Source organism: Mustela erminea, chromosome 18 (assembly GCF_009829155.1).
Source record: "Mustela erminea isolate mMusErm1 chromosome 18, mMusErm1.Pri, whole genome shotgun sequence".
Lineage (NCBI taxonomy): Eukaryota > Metazoa > Chordata > Mammalia > Carnivora > Mustelidae > Mustela > Mustela erminea.
Genome location: NC_045631.1, coordinates 24,251,737 through 24,271,354, shown reverse-complemented (window position 1 = coordinate 24,271,354; position 19,618 = coordinate 24,251,737). Strand labels below are relative to the sequence as shown.

Below are 19,618 nucleotides of genomic sequence, written 5' to 3'. Positions count from 1 at the left end.
CTAAAGTGGGTGGCCCCCCCGGCCTGGGCTCTCCTGCCCTCACCCCAGGGGTGCTTCCAGCAGTTGGGTTTCAACTTGCCCAGATGTGCCCTGCCCCCTACCCAGGGCTGGAAGTGAGTGTGGGTGCCGTGGGGAGGAGGTAGGAAATCAAGTCTCCCACTCTACCCCTTTTGTCTTACGGATTACATTCTTTTTCTTTCTTTCTTTTTTTTTTTTTTTTTTTTTTTTTGAAGATTTTATTTATTTATTTGTCAGAGGGAGAGAGAGAGAAAGGAAGCGTACAAGCAGGGGGAGCAGCATGCAAAGGGAGAAGCAGGCTCCCCACTGAGCAGGGAGCAGGATGTGGGACTGGATCCCAAGGCCCTGGGATCAGGACCTGAGCTGAAGGCAGCCGCTTATCCAACTAAGCCACCCAGGTGTCCCTTATCCCTTAAATTCTTAAAGCAGGTGTGTCAAAGGCAGAGTTTCCTAGCCCCTCCAGGGAGCTGGAATTCGTTGATAGATGGTGAAAGGCGCTGGTGCTGGGGTTCAGGGAAAACAAAAATGAGCAAGCATTTCCTGGACACTCATGTGGTATGAGACTCGGTGCCAGGCGCCCTGCCGGGACCCCAACAGGCCCAGGAAGGCAAAGGCGGAAAGGGCTCAGGAGCAGGCTGCAAGCAGAGCTGACTGACTGCACCTCCTGCAGATTACACACATTGTGGGAGCTCCGGGGGTGTAGGCCAACCCCGGCTCCGACGGCTGCTCTCACCGGCACCCTCCTGCCAACCTGCCTTGCAACCTAAGTGTACAGAATTCATTTCACCACTGCCTGCTGTCCTGCCCAGAAACCTTGTTTCCTAAACACGCCGAGGCCAGATGCCTGCCATTCCCTGGGGGAAATCACAATTTCATTAATGCCAACGTATCCATTTTCTATGGACATTGGGGTTACTTCCATTTAGGGAACGGCCACGTAGGTGTTTTCTCTCTACAAAAAACAGCACAGATGTGGTAGCACTAACCTTTCTATTCATACACCTGTTAGGTCCTACCTTACCACACAACCCATTTCCCAAAATATAAAGAATTCAGCCCATTATCCTGGCCTTTGGAATGGGTACAGAAAGAATTATCCAACTTGTCTTCCGAATCATAGATGAAAATTATTCTAGGACTTTCTGCAACCTGATAGTTGTAAGGAGACAGCAAGAGAGCCAATGAAACACCCAAAATTTTCTACAGCAAAGGGGAAGGTCGACAACTCAGGGAACACTCAAGTCTTGGTTTTTATATGGAGACTTCATGGTCACTGCTAAGATCCCCAGCTGAAATGATACCACCTTGAGTTCCCGGCTTAGGACTCTTCAGAATACAGGACCAGCCCCAGCAGTCCTGTGGGCCCCTGTCTAAGACACTGGTTTAATGAAGCCATAATCCATGCATTTGATGAGGCATTCCCGGGCCGTCTGCACCACTGCCGCCTTCTTCTCATCTGGCTCTTGTTTGCCCACGACAGTCAGGATCTCCAACAGCTCACTCTCCACCAGCTTCTTGGCCAGCTCAGCGTCGGCGGCCAGCAGGTTGTAGGCAATGACCAGTCCCCGGTGCTGGACTGACAGCTGGTCATGCAGGCAAAGCCGCTGCAGGATCTCCAACCACTGCGTTGTCTGGAGGGGAGACGTAGATAAAGAAGGATTAGAGAAATCACAGGAGGGATTGTGGCTGGACATTTGGGACAAGAGAAACAGAAGGCAAGCACATATTTGGTTATGTGTATGGGACTCAGCATCTGCCTACCTGAGCCCACTGGGACCGGCTCGCAGATGTCCTCCTCCTTACCAGAGCCAGGGCAGGAATCCAAAAACTAGAAGGAACTTGACATAATCCAATCCCTTTCATTTTATAAGTGGAGGAACTGAGGTCTAGGAAGGGGAAGTAACTCAGCTATGATCACACATATGAAAATAGTAGAAAATTGGGGCGCCTGGGTGGCTCAGTGGGTTAAGCCGCTGCCTTCGGCTCGGGTCATGATCTCAGAGTCCTGGGATCGAGTCCCGCATCGGGCTCTCTGCTCAGCAGGGAGCCTGCTTCCCTCTCTCTCTCTCTCTCTCTCTGCCTGCCTCTCCATCTACTTGTGATTTCTCTCTGTCAAATAAATGGATAAAATCTTTAAAAAAAAAAAAAAAAGAAAGAAAGAAAATAGTAGAAAATAAACACCCAAATGTCCATTTATTTTTTAAGCATCAGAGAAGCAAAGGGACAGGCCCACTGCACGCCTGATTGGAATGGAGATAAAGTGTGTTCAGAATGGAGGATTCTAACACGGGCACAGGGCCAGTGCCTGCTTCTGCCAACCTAAGTGCCCTTAGAGATATGAGCTCCAGGCATGCCCGGGGCTTGCACTCTACTCGTCCTGACTTCCAGTGGAATTTACACTGGAGTCTGGAGTATAGCCTCTCCTCCATCCCTCCTCCCCATTCCCAGTTGTGAAGGAGCCCAGCTACAGTGCATGGGGAAGACAGGACTCTAGACCATCTGATCACCCCAAGAGGCAGAGTTGGAGCTAAGAAGAGAACCAGGAGGCTTGACTCTTACCACATTCAACAGACATGAGCAGCAGAGTAGCATCATTATTGGTCTGGGTTTTGGAGTCAGAGAAACCAGGGTTCAGGTCCCAGATTAGTCACTTACCAAACATGATTTTAGATCAGTTTTTTGACCTCTCCTTGTCTCAGGAGCCCCTCCGTCATGTGGTATACCTACTTATTCACATTCTGGTGGTTTAGTGATATAGTGCATGGACAGAGCTTAGCACAGGGGCTGGAGCATAGTAAAAGCTCAACAGAGAAGTGGACAGAGATGATGATTTTAGCCACTAATCCAAGGATTTCCCCTTTGCTTCCTCATACCTGTTACCTCACCCTCCATGTGTCAACAGGGACAGCTTCCTACATGCACCACTCGCAGACGGGGAGGCAGGCACAGAGGGGAAGGTTTCATGCTGACGGGTAATATAACGGGGCCCATGCCATTGCTCCCAGGCACAGAAATGTAGCTAAGATTTCGGAGCACCTCAGGAAGAAGGAAGACGTGTCCAGGAGAGGGTCAGCAATCTTGAAGGACACCAGTCCCTTCCCAACTACCTGGTGGAGTGGCCTTGAGCTAGTTACGTTTCTGCACTGTTTTCCTCTCTGGTCAGTAGGGATAATAATAACCTCACCCACCACCCAGGGCTGTTGGGAGGTTGGAAGAACTTAATAAATGTAAACGTTCTGAGCAGCACCCAAAGCCCAGGAAGTGAGCAAGTCAGAGTGCCCCGTGGGAGTCTGTCGGCAGAAGTCGTGTGACCAGTTACTTCCACAGAGGCCACTTTAGGGCAGGGGGTTTCAAAGTGTGGTTTCCAGGCCGAAAGCACCCCACCTAACTACTGAAGTATTTTCACCAGCCCTCTAGGTGACTCACACACCTTACAATTTTGAGAAACTTGACTTAGGGGGAAATGCCAAACCCCAGGGATCAACCAGGAAGAGCTACATCTGGCAGAAAGACCCTTCTCTTGTTCTCTTGTGCGGACAGCATAAGCACCCATGCAACTCAGAGAAGGTGTGCGTGCACATGCACACACACACACACACACACACACACACCCCTTAAACTGACCATTAAAAAGAGCCTGCCAGGGGCAGGGGACCTGTGTGACTCAGTGGGTTAAGCACCCAACTCTGGATTTCAACTCAGGTCATGATCTCAGGGTCATGAGATCAAGCCCCGCCTTGGCCTCCCTGCTCAGTGGTGAGTCTGCTTGAGGTTCTCTCTCTCCCTCTCCCTCCCCACTGCATGCACGCTCTCTCTAAAATAAATAAATCTTTTTTAAAAATAAGTAAGAGCCTGCCTTTAAAGCAGACTTGAGTACATGTGAACTGGGACGCTTACGTTTTTTGCCTTCCGTGGAGCTGATGCCCACAAACTAGGTTCAGTTCAGTGAAATGAAGACATTTTCATTTGGCACCGCCATGCTCACGATGGCACTTATGCCACTTTGCTGAGACAGCCACGGTCCCACCAAAGGATCTGAGCATCACGTTCACGTAAGAGGGTCTGCCATGTCTTTGCCAAACCACAAGCTCCCTACGGTACCCCCACCAAGTCCATGGCCCTCTTGGGGAGCTTGGGGGGCCCACAGCAGTAGTTAGTGTTAGTATGTTCCTCCTTGTTATCATTCGGAAGTCCTGAGCCATAAGCACCACCGAAGTCACTGGGTGAAATTACAGTGGGAGGAACCCAAGTTAGCTCATGTGGGGCGTCCCCACAATGGATGTAAGGGATTGCGTAGACCCTCCTTCTAAGCTGGGAGGAACAGATACCCAGGGCCTGGGGAATGTTAGCACAGAGGCTGGTCTCCCCACAGAGGATCACGCAAGGTAGTTCCCCTCCTGCCCCCGGGACCCGCTCTCACCACTTGGGTCATCTTGAGGCACAGTTTCTTATGCGTTGCCGTCAGCATGGCCAGTGCCCCCGCGGCTGCGTTCTGCAACTTGTCATCGTCCTCCCCGCAGAGCAGCACTATCAGCTTCAGCCGGTCATTCCCATCAGCCAGGAACCTCTCCTGTACCTATGGGGGGGGGGGGTTACATGGCTCAGGGAAAAATGCCCCCACCTGCCAGCCTGGAAAGGGAAAGAAGCATCTGAAGCCATGTTCTCTGACCCAAAATTCTTCAGAGCTTTCTTTTGAGCAGCTCTCCCTGTCCCCTCCCCCAGGAAGTCTCCTCTGATTAGCTGGATAAAGGGGCTATAAACTCCTCCAGGTACAAAGTTAAAGAGAGTCAGGGTTTCTCCATACAGCATCTGCCACCACCCCTGTTTGCGTTCAGCTACCCGCACCAGGGGAAAGGGCAGGCGCACACCCATGAATGGGAGATGTTGCCCAAAGAGTGGTGTTTCTCTTCCCTTTGAGGAACGCTGGTATGTTTCTCCCACAACAGATGGGCCTCCAGGGTCTGCCTTAAAATGGCTTTGCAGTCCCTGAAGGCAGCGGAATTGGGCAAGAGAAGGAAACTGATCGAGAGCTGCTGTGCCATTCAACAAGAGAGCGATTAGCTTCCTATGTACCCTAAACCAGGAGAAGAGGCTCCTAGGGCCCAGTGCCTTGACGTGTCTCAGAGGTCACTGGTCCCCACCACCACCACCACCTGCTCCATGGTAAAATCTGGTTGATCAAATTTAAGGGCATTTTGTTGGGTCGGGTTTCCTAGAAGTGAAGCTCTAAAAAGGTCAAAGGTCGGTCACAGCTGCCCAGGTTATGACCCTCCCCCTGCATCTCCCTGAAGCTGGAGCAGTGGTCCTCAGAGGCGAGAGGATGGCAGAGATGGTCAGTGCAAGGGCACAGTGGTAACTAGGAAGCAGATACCCCAAAAGGACTACATTCCCCATCTCTTGCATGTAGATGTGGCCATAAACTAGTTTCGTCATGGAAACTAGTTTATCACACATGGAGTGATAGGTATCACTGCCAGGCCACCATGGTGGAGAATTATAGGGGCCTTTCCTGTGGTCTCTCTCCCCATTCAAATGGAGACCACTCCCATAGTGGCAGACAGGGAGACAGGTCTTGGTTGGGGGTGTGGGGCGCAGATAGTTCTTGATGGCCAAAGAAGCCTGGATCCAAGTCATTGCCTAGAAGGAAGCCACTGGGGGCGCCTGGGTGGCTCAGTGGGTTAAAGCCTCTGCCTTTGGCTTGGGTCATGATCCCAGGGTTCTGGGATCGAGCCCCAGAGTCCTGGAATCGAGCCCCAGAGTCCTGGGATCGAGACTTGCTTTGGGTTCTCTGCTCAGCAGGGGGCCTGCTTCCTCCTCTCTCTCTGCCTGCCTCTCTGCCTACTTGTGATCTCTGTCTGTCAAACAAATAAATATAATCTTAAAAAAGAAGAAGAAGGAGGAGGAGGAGGACACTGGATCCAAATGTGAGCAGAAGTGATATGAGTGAGAAATGAATTTCTGTCCTGTTGGGAGCACTGCTTATTTAGATGTTCCCAGGGGAAGCCTGCTCCCCCTTTCCATTGTCCCTCCCCTACGCTTCCTTTGGATACACTCCCTTCTTCCGCAAGGCTGCCAGCTCCACAGGTCAGTCTCAGGCCAGCTCCCTGATAGATCCTGTCTTTTTATTTTATTTTAATTTTCTTTTATTTTACTTCAACAGGCTTTTGTGGGAAGATCCAAGACCTTGAGTTAAGAATTGAGAGAAAAGAGAAAAGGTCTCCCACTCAGCCCTACATGAAGGCCCATAAAGGCCACTTAGCCTGGCCCTCATGTTCATGAAGGGCCTTGGATTTGGCCCTGTTGTTACCTCTGAGAGGTTATATCTACAGGCTTGGCAGTTCTGGCAGGACAGAAAGAAGACACTCATTTACCATGTGATTATAATTTCTCCACATTACTGCACCATAAGGCCATTGGCATTGTTCTGAATTCATTTTATTTTTATAAATCCTATAATTCCTCTGTGAAGAACACAGTTATAGTGCATTACAGTTTCCACGGAAACGGCAACAGTTCATTAGATGTTAACATTTAAAATATCCTAAAATTGTTTATATCTGTGTTTGCTTTTCCTCATTTTTTAACACATGTGGAGCTTTGATAAAATGTAAGTGATCTAGCTTCTTTTGGTCTCTAAGAGGCCCTGGTCTTATATCCTTCTCTGCTATGAGAAGATTATTATTCAGACATGAAGAATTTAGGAAAATGGTATCTTCCATGTCCCCAGCTCAAGCTAGGGGTCAATCCCCCAGCTAGGAACAATAGTATTTTGTGTGCTTTTCCTTTGTCTCCTTGGTGCATGTATTCCTTTCAGGATCTCTACAGGGAAGGGGGCTGCAAGCCAGGAGAGATACAGGGGTTCCTGGGTTCTCTGGCAAAATGCTACCTTAGTATCACTGTCCCCCAATCTCACGTCAGGCCCTGCCCTGTGGCTTGGCTTGCCCTGCCGAGGTCACTCCCCGCCCCCCTCCTGAGCCCGCCCCCCTCCTCCCGAGCCCGCCCCTTTCTCCGAGCCGGCCTCACCTCCTTGTTCACCACCATGTTGCACATGCATTCCGTGGCCGCCTGCCGCAGCTGGTCATGATTCTCGAACATGTAGTTTTCAATGTCTGGCAAGGCCCTCTCCTTAAAGATCTTCTGTCTAGGGTGTGAGAGGTGGGGAACGGAGGCCCCTGAGTCCTTAGGACGGAGCATTTGGAGTTTGTGGCCACCCAAGGGCCATTCCGCCCTGTTAGTGGTTCCCTCCCACATCCTCAGCCAGCGTGATTTGGATGACATCGATACCAGCTCCAGGGAGGGCACCAATGGGCATAAACTAAATGACAGTATAGCATCCTGGCCATAGCCATGGGGTCTGGGATGAACATGCCACCAGGCTGGAGAGTCTTCTGCAGAGAGAAAGTCTTCTTTCTCTCCTGCTGGACATGAAGCCAACAAGATGTGAGGTCTGGAATGACCCCTGTGATCGTGACAGAAGGGAAGAGCCCATTTGAGAATTAAGACGACACAGGCCAGAGAAGTGGACAGAAGTAGGAAAGTGGGAAGTAGGAGGAACCGTAGAGAAGAAAGAAAGTAAGGAAGTGGGAAAGCTTTGTAACGCCTGCATCAAGCCGCACCTGCATCCGGTCACCCCAGACTTTTATTTACATAAGTCACTAAATTCCCTTATGCTCAAACCAGCTGCAGTTGAGTTTTCTGCCCCTTGCAACTAAAAGAATCACAACCCAATTATCTCCCCCATCCCCTTGTTCCCAAGAAGGAATTCCCACCATCCACCTGGGTTTTTTTTTTTTTTTTTACTACTTTAGTCAGATGATAATCTCCTTCGTCTTCACACATTCACTATGTGCAAACTCAAATCCCTCCCACTTCAGGTTTCTACCCACTGCCTTTGATCCTGTCCTCAGAGGAAGCATACTCTCTATGTGAAACTTCCTCCAAATCCTTTCGCGGGCGACTCCACTCCCAACCCTCCCTCCCCACCCCACTCACCGGAGTTTGTCACTCCGCCCAGACAGATTGGTGAGGCCCAGGAGAGCCTCGTAGTTCTGGAGCCCATCCCTCTGTGTGTCCAGGAGACTCACGAGGGGCCGGACCACTTCATACACCTGCGTGGAAGGGTCAAGGTGTGGGTCGGGTGGAAAGCATGTACCCGCAGAGCCTACCATTTACAGGTGCCCCGCTTTAGAATTCCCAAAGTGCTTTCCCACCCATGGTCCGATGCAATTTCCACGATGATCCTGAGAGTCAGGATTATTTCCCTTACTTTGTAGACGAGATAATCCTGGTGTCTAAGAGGACAGTCCCGTTAAGTCAGAGGCAGAGCCAAGCCTGGAGTCCAGGCACCTCCAACTTACTGCCCTCTCTGGGATGGCACCATGCTCCCTCCCAGGCCGGGGGTAGGGTGACAAGGGGAAAGGCCCCTAGGAACACAGGAGACTCTTCCCATTGCCCCATCCCACCCACCTCAGCACCTGGCACCCACCCGTTCCCCCGGGAAGGCGATGTCAGGATTAGAGACGGCGGCGATCTTGGCCAGAGCATGGGCTGCCTTCACCTTGCCCACATCTGTGCCCTCCAAGGCCAAGGGGATCAGCGCCTGCAAGAGAAGGCATGGTCACTTCTCTGTCACAGACATCCAGAGACCTCTCCTTCCATCCTCCCTCTCCAGCCGCTGTCTGTCTCTATAATGCAAGCAAGCCTGGAGCATCACGGAGAACAATTAAATACAGACCCACGGACTCATGCCCCTGCTTCCTGGCACGCTTCCTTGTCTCCACTTACACTTGCCACCACCCATCCACACTGCTGGTTTTGGGGGAAATAAATGGAGCAACACGCTGACTTTTTCCTCCCTGACTGCAGTCAAACTTAATCATCACGGCAGCCACTTAACTGAGCAGCTACTATGAGCCAAAACTTTAAGTGTATTTTCTGTAACCCTTGTGACATTCTGCAAAGCGATTGTGCAATTCCCTCCCCCCCATTTTACAGATAAAACTAGCTTGGGGAGATTGAGTAATCTGCCCAAAGTTATGAAGCTGAAAAGGGGACAAGCAAGGACTCAAAGCCCAATCTTCTGCAGCAAAGTCCACAGTCCATGCACCTGTACAATGCCTCCTTCCAACAGCAAGGAGGAAAAATGGGATTCCACACCCTAAAATCGGGCAGAAGTCAGTTTGGGGCCATGAGCACAGACAGGACAGATACCTAAATAGCAGTATTCCAGGAGGTTGGGTTGGGGCATGGGGTACATTATTCTTGGGTCAGGCAGAGCCTGTGCACACGCACATGTGCTCCTCCCCAGTGGATCACCTTCTAGGATGGCAAACCTTATCCCACCAATTACCTTGCCACCGCCTTGAGCCACAATGGTTCCTCGGTCTTTGGGGTTATCGCAGAGGGCCAGGAATACCCTGTAGAGCGAGAATGAAGGACACATAATGTGCACCCTTCCCAGGCATTGGTGGGCCAGCCAGTCAGACCCGGTGAAGCTCTGGAAAGTGCTGCACCTGCCCCAGCATTAGCCACCTTGGCCAGACACTGCCATGGATACAAGGAGCTGGGGAGAAAGTGAAGCCAGGTGAGGGGAAGCAGGTAACCAGGAGGGACAGTGACCTCTTTCCACCCAGTGCAAATGCCTACCTGTAATACCTGTCCCACCATGTCGCTTTTCAATGTTGATCCCCTTCTGTCTCCTCTCCAGGCCCGCCAATGACTCGTTCACTCATTTACCACCCGCCACCTCTATTCCCTCCCAGCCTCCTGCCCCCAGGCCCCTCAGACCTCAGCCCTGGCCCACTGCAGCCCCACCTGGCCAGCAGCTCTTTGGTCTGGTCGGTGAGGATGGCACTGTCCGCTTTCACCATGCAGGCCAGCGCGGAAGTGACCCCAGCCTTCAGAAGCCGCTTCACACGAATATCTATGAAGTCCTTCTTGTCCTGGGGAGAAGGAAGGGTGGCAATGGGGAAGGAGCCTGGGCACCAGGCCAATCTGCATGGCAACTAAAGATGGTGTGTTTCTGACTGCTAGTGGCAGGCTGAATAATGGCCCCCAAAAATGTCCATGTCCTAATCTGCAGAACCTGTGACTCACACCTTACATGGCAAAAAAAGGAAATTTGCAGCTAGGATTAAATCAGGGATCTTGAGACAGGGAGATAATCCTGGATTATCTGATAACCCCAAGCTTCTCAATGAGAGGGAGGCAGGAGGGTCAGAGTTAAATAGAAGAAGATGTGACAATAGAAGCAAGAGTTTGGAGTGATTTAAGGTCACTAGTCAGGGAAGAGGACTTCTAGAAGCTGAAAGAGACAAGGAAACAGATTATCTTCTTGGAGCCTCCAGAAGGAACCAGCCCTAGTGACCCCGTTGACTTTGGCCCAATGGGACTGATTTTAGACTTCTAACTTGGAAATAGGTCACCCATGGAAGTTTTTTTAAAACTGGAAGAAGACAAATTTGTGTTGTTTTAGGCCATTATGTTTGTGGCAATTTGTTACCGCAGTAATTCGAAACTCATATACTCTTCCAGATTCCCTTTGCCAAAACAAGAGCCACGGGGGGTGTCCGGCATGTTCTCCTCTTCCTTGCTCCCTTCCCCCACTCCCAGTGCAGAGCCTGAGCAGCTGGTGTGGCAAGAAAATCAGCACAATATAACATAATTTTTTAAAAAAATCTGTTTCAAAGTAAAAAAAAAAAAAAAAAAGAAGAAAGAAAGAAAAAAAAATCATTCCAAAGATTCTTCATTCACAGAGAAGTGAAATCAAAGAGATCATCCAAAACGCTAGATGAGCATTGGTGGTTCAGTGGTAGAATTCTCGCCTGCCAAAACGCTAGATGACTCATGACTCATCGATTACTTTTTTTTTTTTTTTGGCAAAAGATTAGCTTTTTATTCGGTGGGGGCTGGGAGACTTAGGCAGGAGCAGGAGGGGATAGGGAGCAGATAAAGTTGACAAAACAGTGGATTGGATTGTGCTAGAAATCTGAAGTCAGCCCCAGAGTTGAACAGTCTCTACAGATAATTCTGGAAGTGACTGGGAAGAGCCTGGCAGTCGTGGGCAATCTCTAGAAGCCACGTTTGAAATTTACAGCAGCAGAAAATGCTATATGCTCTTGCCTGCATGAGCCACTACGCAGCTTTAAAAACTGATTCCGAGGGGCGCCTGAGTGGCTCAGTGGGCCTTCAGCTCAGGTCATGATCCCAGGGTCCTGGGATGGAGCCCCACATCAGGCTCTCTGCTCAGCGGGGAGCCTGCTTCTCTCTGTCTCTCTCTCTCTGCCTGCCTCTCTGACTACTTGTGATCTCTGTCTGTCAAATAAATAAATGAAATCCTAAAAAAAAAAAAAAAACTGATTCCGAGAATGACACAGCAGGTGACAGGGAATAAGAAGGGCATTTGTCGTGATAAGCACCTTGTGTTATACAGAAGTGTTCAATCAGTAAATTCTAATCCTGAAACTAGTATTACACTGTCAACTAACTGGGATTTAAATAAAAACTTTTTAAAAAAAGAATGGCATAGCAATATAGAAAACACCTCAACTATTTTCCCAAAACTGGACACAAAATGATAACAACATTCTGATTACAACTATGAAAAGAAGAAAGATGCGTAGAGAAAAACAGCCTCTGGTAGGCAATTTAATACACCAAAATGCTGATAGTGGTCAGGGGGAGGTAATGTCACAGTGCGTGGTCGTGTTCTTTCCTCTGCTGTCCACCTTTTTGTTTGTTTTGCGATGTGGTATATATTACTCTGACCATTAGAAAAAAATCTTCTTCTTTTACTGGCTGTTAATATGATGCATATACATTCGTATTTAAACCACATACAAAACACACCCCCGAGGGCAGGGAATCTCTGGGGAGGGCTCCGAGGGGATCTGTGACATCTGGGCTACTGCTGACTGGCTGGCATCTCTCTCCCCTCATTATTCCCTTAGCACCCACATCCCCAAATCCAGAAACGAAATTTCTGTAAGTGTTGGACACACGAAATACAGTCTGATATCCACGAAACCAACCACATAAACTACAAAACGTCCATCATGGCTCCATTGATTTTCAGATGATAAATAGTCTCACCCCCCACCCCACAAAAAACATTAGACCTAAATGGGCGGGGAATGAGTGCCACTTAGTGGGGGAAATTTAGCCACGATCCTCTTCAGTCTCTCTGTGTCCTATGCCAAGTCCTTGCAAATACACACAGCACCCAGGCATACCTGTCTTTCCATGCACCTCTCTGGCAGTCTGGTGGCACAGACCCCTCCAGCATCATCCCTAACCCACCTTAGGGTGCTCCTCAGGCACGTGCTGCTTGGAGAACTTGGCAAGCTGCACCAGCTCGGGGATGACCTCCTTGACATCGTAGCTGTTGGTGCAGTTCACCAGGGTGGTTGCCACGGAGTACAGGACGGTCTTGTCAGAGGTCTAGAGTCACGGGGTAGGGGGCCAAGGAGGAGTAAGGCGGAAAGGAAAGGAAACTTGAGAACAAGTCTCTGCTTCCAAGACAGCTCCCTGGCCTGGCCGGTGCCACCCAGCTTGGAGAAGAGCGAGTGGCAGAAGAGGGAGGAGGAACGGGCTCTACCTGGGCAGGGTGGGCAGAACCTGCTACAGGACCCCTGAGAGCATGGGTGGGGGTCCGCTGAGTGCACAGCTTACTCTGTGCCTCTTTCAAAAGCCCACTCTGTCAGTCACGCTTTGCCATGGGGGCCAGGTAGGAGCCGGACACCTCTGGTCTGACCCCGGTGGAAAATCCCTCCCTCCCCTGCTCCCTTTGGGGGTGGAAAAGAGCCAGGGCATTAGTCCAGCAGAGGAGGGAAGGAGTCTGGGAAGCCCTGGGAAGGAAGGAGTAGCCCAGAAGGGCTAGGCACTGCGTCTCAGTCCAAGACCTCACTTCCTGAGGGTCCCAGGAAAAAATACCATCCTCTTGTTTATCTTCCTGCTTCCTGGAAGCCATGAGGAGTCATGAGCCCATTTTATGGTCAGGTAAAATGAGGGCCAGACAGGGGAAATAACCAAACTGGTTGACACGGGCAGGAGGGCCAGAACCGGGATGAAGGCACAGGAATCTCATTTCCCAGGTTCAGCGGAGGGCCCAGTAAGCCTGAACCCGGGAGACCTTTCCTGAGGCCGGAGGTGAGGGCCATGCTTGCCTTGGCCAGCTCAAACATGGCCTGCAGGGCAGGGATGTCCTGGACAAAGTCGTCTTTGACGTCGGCATCCAGCGTGAGGTAGGCCAGACCCTCCACGGCCCATCGCCGGGTCCGGGTGTCTATGGACGCATTGCACAGCCACCTGGAAATTGGGGGGAAGAGTGCTGGGCATGGTGCCGGGGCTCGGGTCAAGAGAGTGAAGCCATGTCAGGGTAATGGGGAGTTGGGGAGAGGGGCTTTCACAATGTGGCGTCCCCTAGAGCACATCCCCCAGGGTTGATGGCGGGCCTGGGGAAGTAGTACTCCCTTACTTGCGACACTGTTTGGCCAGCTTCTCCGTGGACCCTTCCGCAAACTGCCTGAGGGCGTAGTCCGTGCCTCCTGCAGAGCCGAGTTTACAGAGTCCCTGGTGTGAGGGTGGGGAGAGGCTTGGAGAATCAGACACACTTAGGGACAAAAAGCCTTACTCAATCCGGTCCCTGGGGCTGGAATACTTTGTCCCTTTATCTTTGCCAGGATAAACCTCTGTGCCTACTAAAAAACTCACTCAGGTGTCACCTCATCCAAGACGCCTTCCCTGAGCTCAGCTTCTAGGATAAGGTAGATAGATGCTCACGAAGCTAGAACCCTGCCACTTTATACGGCCAATTTGGACCCTACTGATGTTTAGTGCCTGCTGTTTCAAAGAAAAAGCACAAGACAATACTCATCTTGTTTGAAACAAACAGATGAAACAACGGTGAAAGTTATTCTTGCACAAAAACTGGCACAGAAACCAGACTTGTGAGTAATGAATTCAGATATGCAGAACCTTACCCAAGAGAAATTTCTCTATTAGGAAAACATGACTTCCATAAGAGAAAACTCATGATGGCAGAAGTTATAATTAGTTCTTTAAAAAATGATATATCCTCCTTTCTCTCTCTGCCTGCCTCTCTGCCTACTTATAATCTCTGTCTGTCAAATAAATAAATAAATAAATAAATAGATAAAATTTTAAAAAATGATATACACAGAAAAACACACCAGTGGCTCAAATTGTTACTGTAATGGTTTATAAGCAAAATAAAAGACCCATGAAAAGACTTTCTGTAAAAATGAAATCAGAAACATTGAAACAGGTGACCTGTGCCGTCCAGAAACTGAGTAAGGACACAAACTGACTTTTTAGAGTCTGCTCTGAAAATACTTGTTGGATAGAAGCTCCTCAGGCTTAGCATGGTTCAAAAACATGGAGGCAGAGGTCCCCAGGTTACACAGCAGCCCCCCGCCCCCGTTCTGAATCTACATTCTCAGGGCTTCCTGCTCATCACCCAGCTTTGCGGGAGGGTCCCATGGGTGGGTCCCAGGGCCCCCAACAGTGTGGGCTTCTCGAGGGTAGGGGCCACGCCTCATTCATCCTGGTGTCCCTGGTGCCCGGCACCGTGTCTGGTACTGACACTCACCACCAGTGTGCGGATCTTGATCTTTTCATTTTTGGTGGTCTTGTAGATCTCTTTGAGCAGGGACACGCCATTGGTGATGATGAAGGTGGCACGACTGAGCTTGGTGGACGCGTGGATGAGAGCCTCCACGGCCACCAGCTGGTCTACGTCGCGCTCCGAGCCACACAGCGCTACCATCATCTCCATCACACCTTTCAGTCCCAGCAGCTGATTGCCTAGGTCAAAGGGGCCTTGCAGGATTCCTGACACCGTCTGAATGGCAATCACATTCTTGTCCATGTCCTGAGGGTCAAACTTGCCCCTAAAACAGAGGGCAAGATGGTCAAGGGAACAGGCTGAGTTTGGTGGGAAGAGTGTGGGATTTGTGGCAGAAAGACCTGAATTCACATCCCAGATCTAACCATTCATTTGCTGTATGACCTTAGGCAATTCAATGAACCTCTCTGAGCCTCAGCTTCTTGATCTAGAAACCGATGGTAAAGTACTACTACTGATCAGAGTTACAACAGACATACCATGGGTTGTGTCCCTAAAAACACACTCAGAAGGATGGGGATTGACATGCAGGAACTTTTTTAGGGAGAGCCCTTGGGATCAGCTCATGCTGGAAAAGGAAAGGAATCATGACTTGGCAGAGGGTCTTGCAATGGGCTACAACTCAGCCAGCATGAAGCCTCAGTCTGTGATGAGGCTTACAGCAGGGAATACATTCCGGAGCTATTTCCAGCTGTGAGGAAGGACGAGTCATTGGATGCTGGCTGCCCTGAGGAGGATGAAGCTGTCTCCAGCTGAGGGAGGTTCCAAAGAGAGGTTACAAGCGAGAGCTCTCCATGAACGGGCTTCCCAGCAGCTGGGATGTCTAGTGGGACAGTACAGCAACCCTTACAACACGGAAGGGTGTACTGTGGTGCCCAGCACCCAGCATCATCCTCAGTGTGACCAAGTCATGCGGTAGCCTGAACTGCTTACTCTCCTGTCTGGTCCCAGGCCCTCCTCCTAGGAAGAGAGGGGTCTGCCTTGCTTCTGGAAAAGACCATCATCTACTCTACCAGCAAAATGTCCATGTGGGAATAATCAGTCAGGGGCTGCCCTCTCAACTCACTGCACCCACCCCAGCCCCTGCCCCAGCCACTGATGAAGCAGGGTGGCTTATGTCCTTGGGGGTGGTCACCTCAGGTGCCTGTGCTGCAGGAGGTGACCCCACCTGTTCAGGCGCAGTGACTGATTCAGGCAGGAACGAGGCCTGCACAGAGACAGGCAGGCTGGCTGGGAGGGGCCCTCGTCCCAAAACCTCCGCCCTCCCGAAGCCTGGCTGGGCGACAGTTCCTGGGACTCAAAATTTGGGACCTCATGAGACACTCAGGAAGCTAGTCACAAAAGCCAAAGCTGAGGCAGAGAAAGACCAGAGAAGCCCAGAGGAGCTTTCAGTGAAGCAGTCAGGGCTCGGGGGAAGCTACGGGATTGAGCAGGAGCTGGCAAACTTGGGCTGCTTGGCCAAATATGGGAGGCCGAGAATGTTTTTTATAGTTTAAAGCATTTTTTGTGTGTTTTGTTTTTTAATATGCAACAGAGGGGTACACATCCCACCAAATGTAAAATATTTACTCTGGCCCTTTAGAGGAAAAGTTTGCCAACTCCTGGAAGGGAGAAAGGAAAAGCAGAGCGTCTCCATCCTCCCAAGACTCTCCTGGGATACTTTTTTTTTTTTTTTTAAAGATTTTATTTATTTATTTGACAGAGAGAAATTACAAGTACACTGAGAGGCAGGCAGAGAGAGAGAAGGAAGCAGGCTCCCTGCTGAGCAGAGAGCCCGATGCGGGGCTCGATCCCAGGACCCTGAGATCATGACCTGAGCCGAAGGCAGCGGCTTAACCCACTGAGCCACCAAGGCACCCCTCCTGGGATACTTTTTAAATATGTAACTTCCTGAGCCACCGCCCAGACTACCAGTAGAGTCGGGTGGGGTCCCAGAAGTCTGAATAATTTACAAGCACAAGGATCATTGGAATAAAGGTTTAAAAGACGGTACAGCAGTGAGAGGAGAAGGGAGGGGACGCATAAAGAAAAATGACTCAGAGAGAGCATCTGAGTCACAGCGACGGCAGAGTGGTGTTGGGGAGACCAGAACACCACTGTTGAGGGTCCCAGGTTTCTGCCTCGGCTCACTGAGGCCACAGAGTGCCTAAGGTCTCAACAGAGCCAGGTCTCCCTCTTGGAGAAGCTGACATTTATTCCTTCAAGTGGGTGCTTATGGTAGGTCTAAAATAAGTCCAAAAATATTTTGACGCTCCTCCATGCAAAAGGTAGAGCCTAACCCTCTCCTCTTAAACGTAGACCACCCCTGATGGCTGGCTTCTTGCAAAAAGAATGTGGTGGAAGTGATCGTGTACAACTTCCGAAGCTAGGTTAGAGAAGACACTGCCACTTCTGCCTTGTTCTCTCTGAATTGTTCACTCTGAGGAAGCCAGCTACCATGCGGTGATGACGCTCAAACAGCCCGTGGACAGGGCTATACCGGGAGCAAACGGAGGCCTCCTGTCAACCACCAGCACCAGCACGCCAGCCATAAGAGTGCGCCATCTTGGAAGCAGATGTCTTCCAGCCCCAGTCAAGCCTTCCGATGACAGCAGCCCAGGCAGACGTGCGACTGTACGCTCCTCAGAGCCCCAAAGCCAGATCCACCCAGCCTAGCCACTCCCAAACAGCGGTTGCATTGTGGAACAACTACTTCAGGCTGCAAAAGTTGGGTGTGATTGGCTACACAGCCATTGATAACTAACACAGAACGTGATCCCATGAGACTCACGTGATGTACTCCTCACAGATCTTGCGGAAGTGGTCGCGCTCAGGGTCACAGCGCAGGTCATCGTAGAGCTTGCTGATGAGGATAGAGGCCAGCATGCGGGTGTTGTCGGTCAGAGGCAGGCAGGATGGCAGATCTGGAACCTGCCCCACCACCTTCAGGATCTTCCTCAGGCCTGCAGGACAGACAACGGCAGATCTGCTGGGGTCTGTCTGCACACACACACCATCTTGTTCCGTTGTCTTAACACCAGCTTCTCTCCAGCCTGCCTTTCGGCAACACATGCCTTATCCGGAGGGAGGGGCACTGGCACGGGCCGGGAGACCCGCGTTCTCCCCCTGACTCTGCCCCTAGGTGAGCAATTCACCTCCTGCTGCGGGTGGGCCTCTATTTTCACATTTACAAAATTAGGACAAGCTGATCTCCAAGGACCGTACCAGTGCTAACAACCTGCAAGTTGATGTATAACCTTCCTCAAATACTATCTGATATTCTCTTTTCCCCATACCTCACCTGTAATGTGGGAACATAGTACCTACCGCAGAATGTTTGAGGACCCCATGGGATCATGTACGGCTGGAGTCAATCCAGACATACCATCATCACCCAGTGAGCATTTATTATTTAGTTAGTAAATGCTACATGTGCTATTTATAATTACTATCTCTTCTCCTCTCCTCTGTTGGAAGAATCTTCACTGATTTCCTATTACCCATTAGGCTAATCCAATCATTGCTTATCCCTTGGATAAATGAAAGAATAAGTGAATAAATAAATTAGCATCTTTTAGGCAATGAATACTAATCTGAAGGATGCAGTCTTCTCCTCAGAAAGCTCACAGTGCAAAAAGAAACAGTCACATAAAGATTACAATAAGCTGTGAAAAGGACAGAAGGTGTGAGAAGGACAGAGTGGTGACACCTCAGAGGGGGTAATTTGTTTCAACAAAGAATTGTAGTAAGTTATTCTGAGAGCTTGTTATGTGCCAAGAGCTGCATAACAAAAACCTCCTGGTTAAAAATCGTTATTCCCGTTTTTCAGAGTGGAAAAAAACCAAGACATGGAGGAGTCAAGTAAGTTGCCCCGCTGGCAGGTAACACAGCAAGGACCCTGTCCCAACCACACCTGACTTCAAAGCCCATGATATTAACTGTTATGTTATGCTGCCTCTGGGACCCCTGAAAACTTCAGAGCCAGGTTTTAGGAGTGGCAAGGAGTTGGTCCAACCTCAGCTGGTGCAGGTTAGCAGGAGGAGGAGAACTCAAGGCCGATGCCGGGAGCCATGAAACTCTGGATGCTGGGAGGGAATTAAAAGCTCCCCCCAGTATACATTTTCGGTCCTGCATACTTTGCCACCCACATAGAAGCACAGGCAGGGCTGGGGAGTCATGGGAGGGTGTTGATGAACCAACCCAACCTCCCCAGTCTGGCTTTCAGAGACAGCCACTGAATACGCCCCCCACCTCCCACCCCATCCCCAACCTCAGCCCCCACGCTGCCTTCCAGTCCTACCCTTGCCTTGAGCATTTCATTCCTCTTCTGCTAAAACCCTCTGGACCTCGTCCCCATCCATCACTGGCCCTCCCTGAACTCAAAAGCTCCCTTGAGGTGGGACGTTCCAATGGCTACCCTGGTCCAAGTCTCCCAGACCAGCCTGTAAAGGAGCTCCTCAACAAGGCAGCTTCTCACGAGTGTAACAGGATTCACGAGTCCACATTATTTTTACCCAAGAGCACTTTATTTCAGTGCCTTGAATAACAAATATTGCTCCCCACCTGCCCTTCCCCTTAACTGTGTGGTTGGACCTCAGTCCTAGTGCAGAGAGAAAGAGGTCTGTGGTTCCCCCTTTGAAGTATATGCAGAGAGAACCAGAACTGAGAAGGGGAGGTGGGGTGGGGGAGGGGAGGAGAGGGAGGAGGTTTATAAGCCCTAGAAAAATCTGTTACAGCACACTTTGCTGAGACCTGTGAAAACCAAAACAGTATCAAAAGAAGATACATTTCAAACGGGTGAGAGTTAACCTGAGCCTTTTCAAATGAAGGATGGTCTGTGGCTCTTAACCCTGTGGGAGTTCACCACAGTAGATTATAAAGCCATGGGAATGACTGCCCAACAATTTAATCTGATTTGGGAGTAAGGGTAACACCTGGAACTGGGCAATTTAGGGACCCTCCACCAGAACCTCATTA

General features: G+C 50.3%; 1 protein-coding gene across 1 annotated transcript in view; it reads right to left on the bottom strand.

Moving 5' to 3' along the window:
• Window positions 1-351: 351 nt before the first annotated feature.
• The window catches only part of UNC45B (unc-45 myosin chaperone B), a 31,487-nt gene continuing 12,220 nt past the window's right edge, over window positions 352-19,618 (bottom strand). The window contains exons 9-20 of the mRNA XM_032322094.1: window positions 17,433-17,604; window positions 14,627-14,927; window positions 13,493-13,587; window positions 13,182-13,323; window positions 12,316-12,456; window positions 9,832-9,959; window positions 9,368-9,434; window positions 8,504-8,617; window positions 8,011-8,126; window positions 7,042-7,159; window positions 4,439-4,594; window positions 352-1,649 (exon numbers count right to left, since the gene is read on the bottom strand). Coding sequence (XP_032177985.1) covers window positions 1,389-1,649; window positions 4,439-4,594; window positions 7,042-7,159; window positions 8,011-8,126; window positions 8,504-8,617; window positions 9,368-9,434; window positions 9,832-9,959; window positions 12,316-12,456; window positions 13,182-13,323; window positions 13,493-13,587; window positions 14,627-14,927; window positions 17,433-17,604 — 1,811 coding nt within the window. The 3' untranslated portion in view covers window positions 352-1,388. The remainder of the gene's footprint in view (window positions 1,650-4,438; window positions 4,595-7,041; window positions 7,160-8,010; window positions 8,127-8,503; window positions 8,618-9,367; window positions 9,435-9,831; window positions 9,960-12,315; window positions 12,457-13,181; window positions 13,324-13,492; window positions 13,588-14,626; window positions 14,928-17,432; window positions 17,605-19,618) is intronic.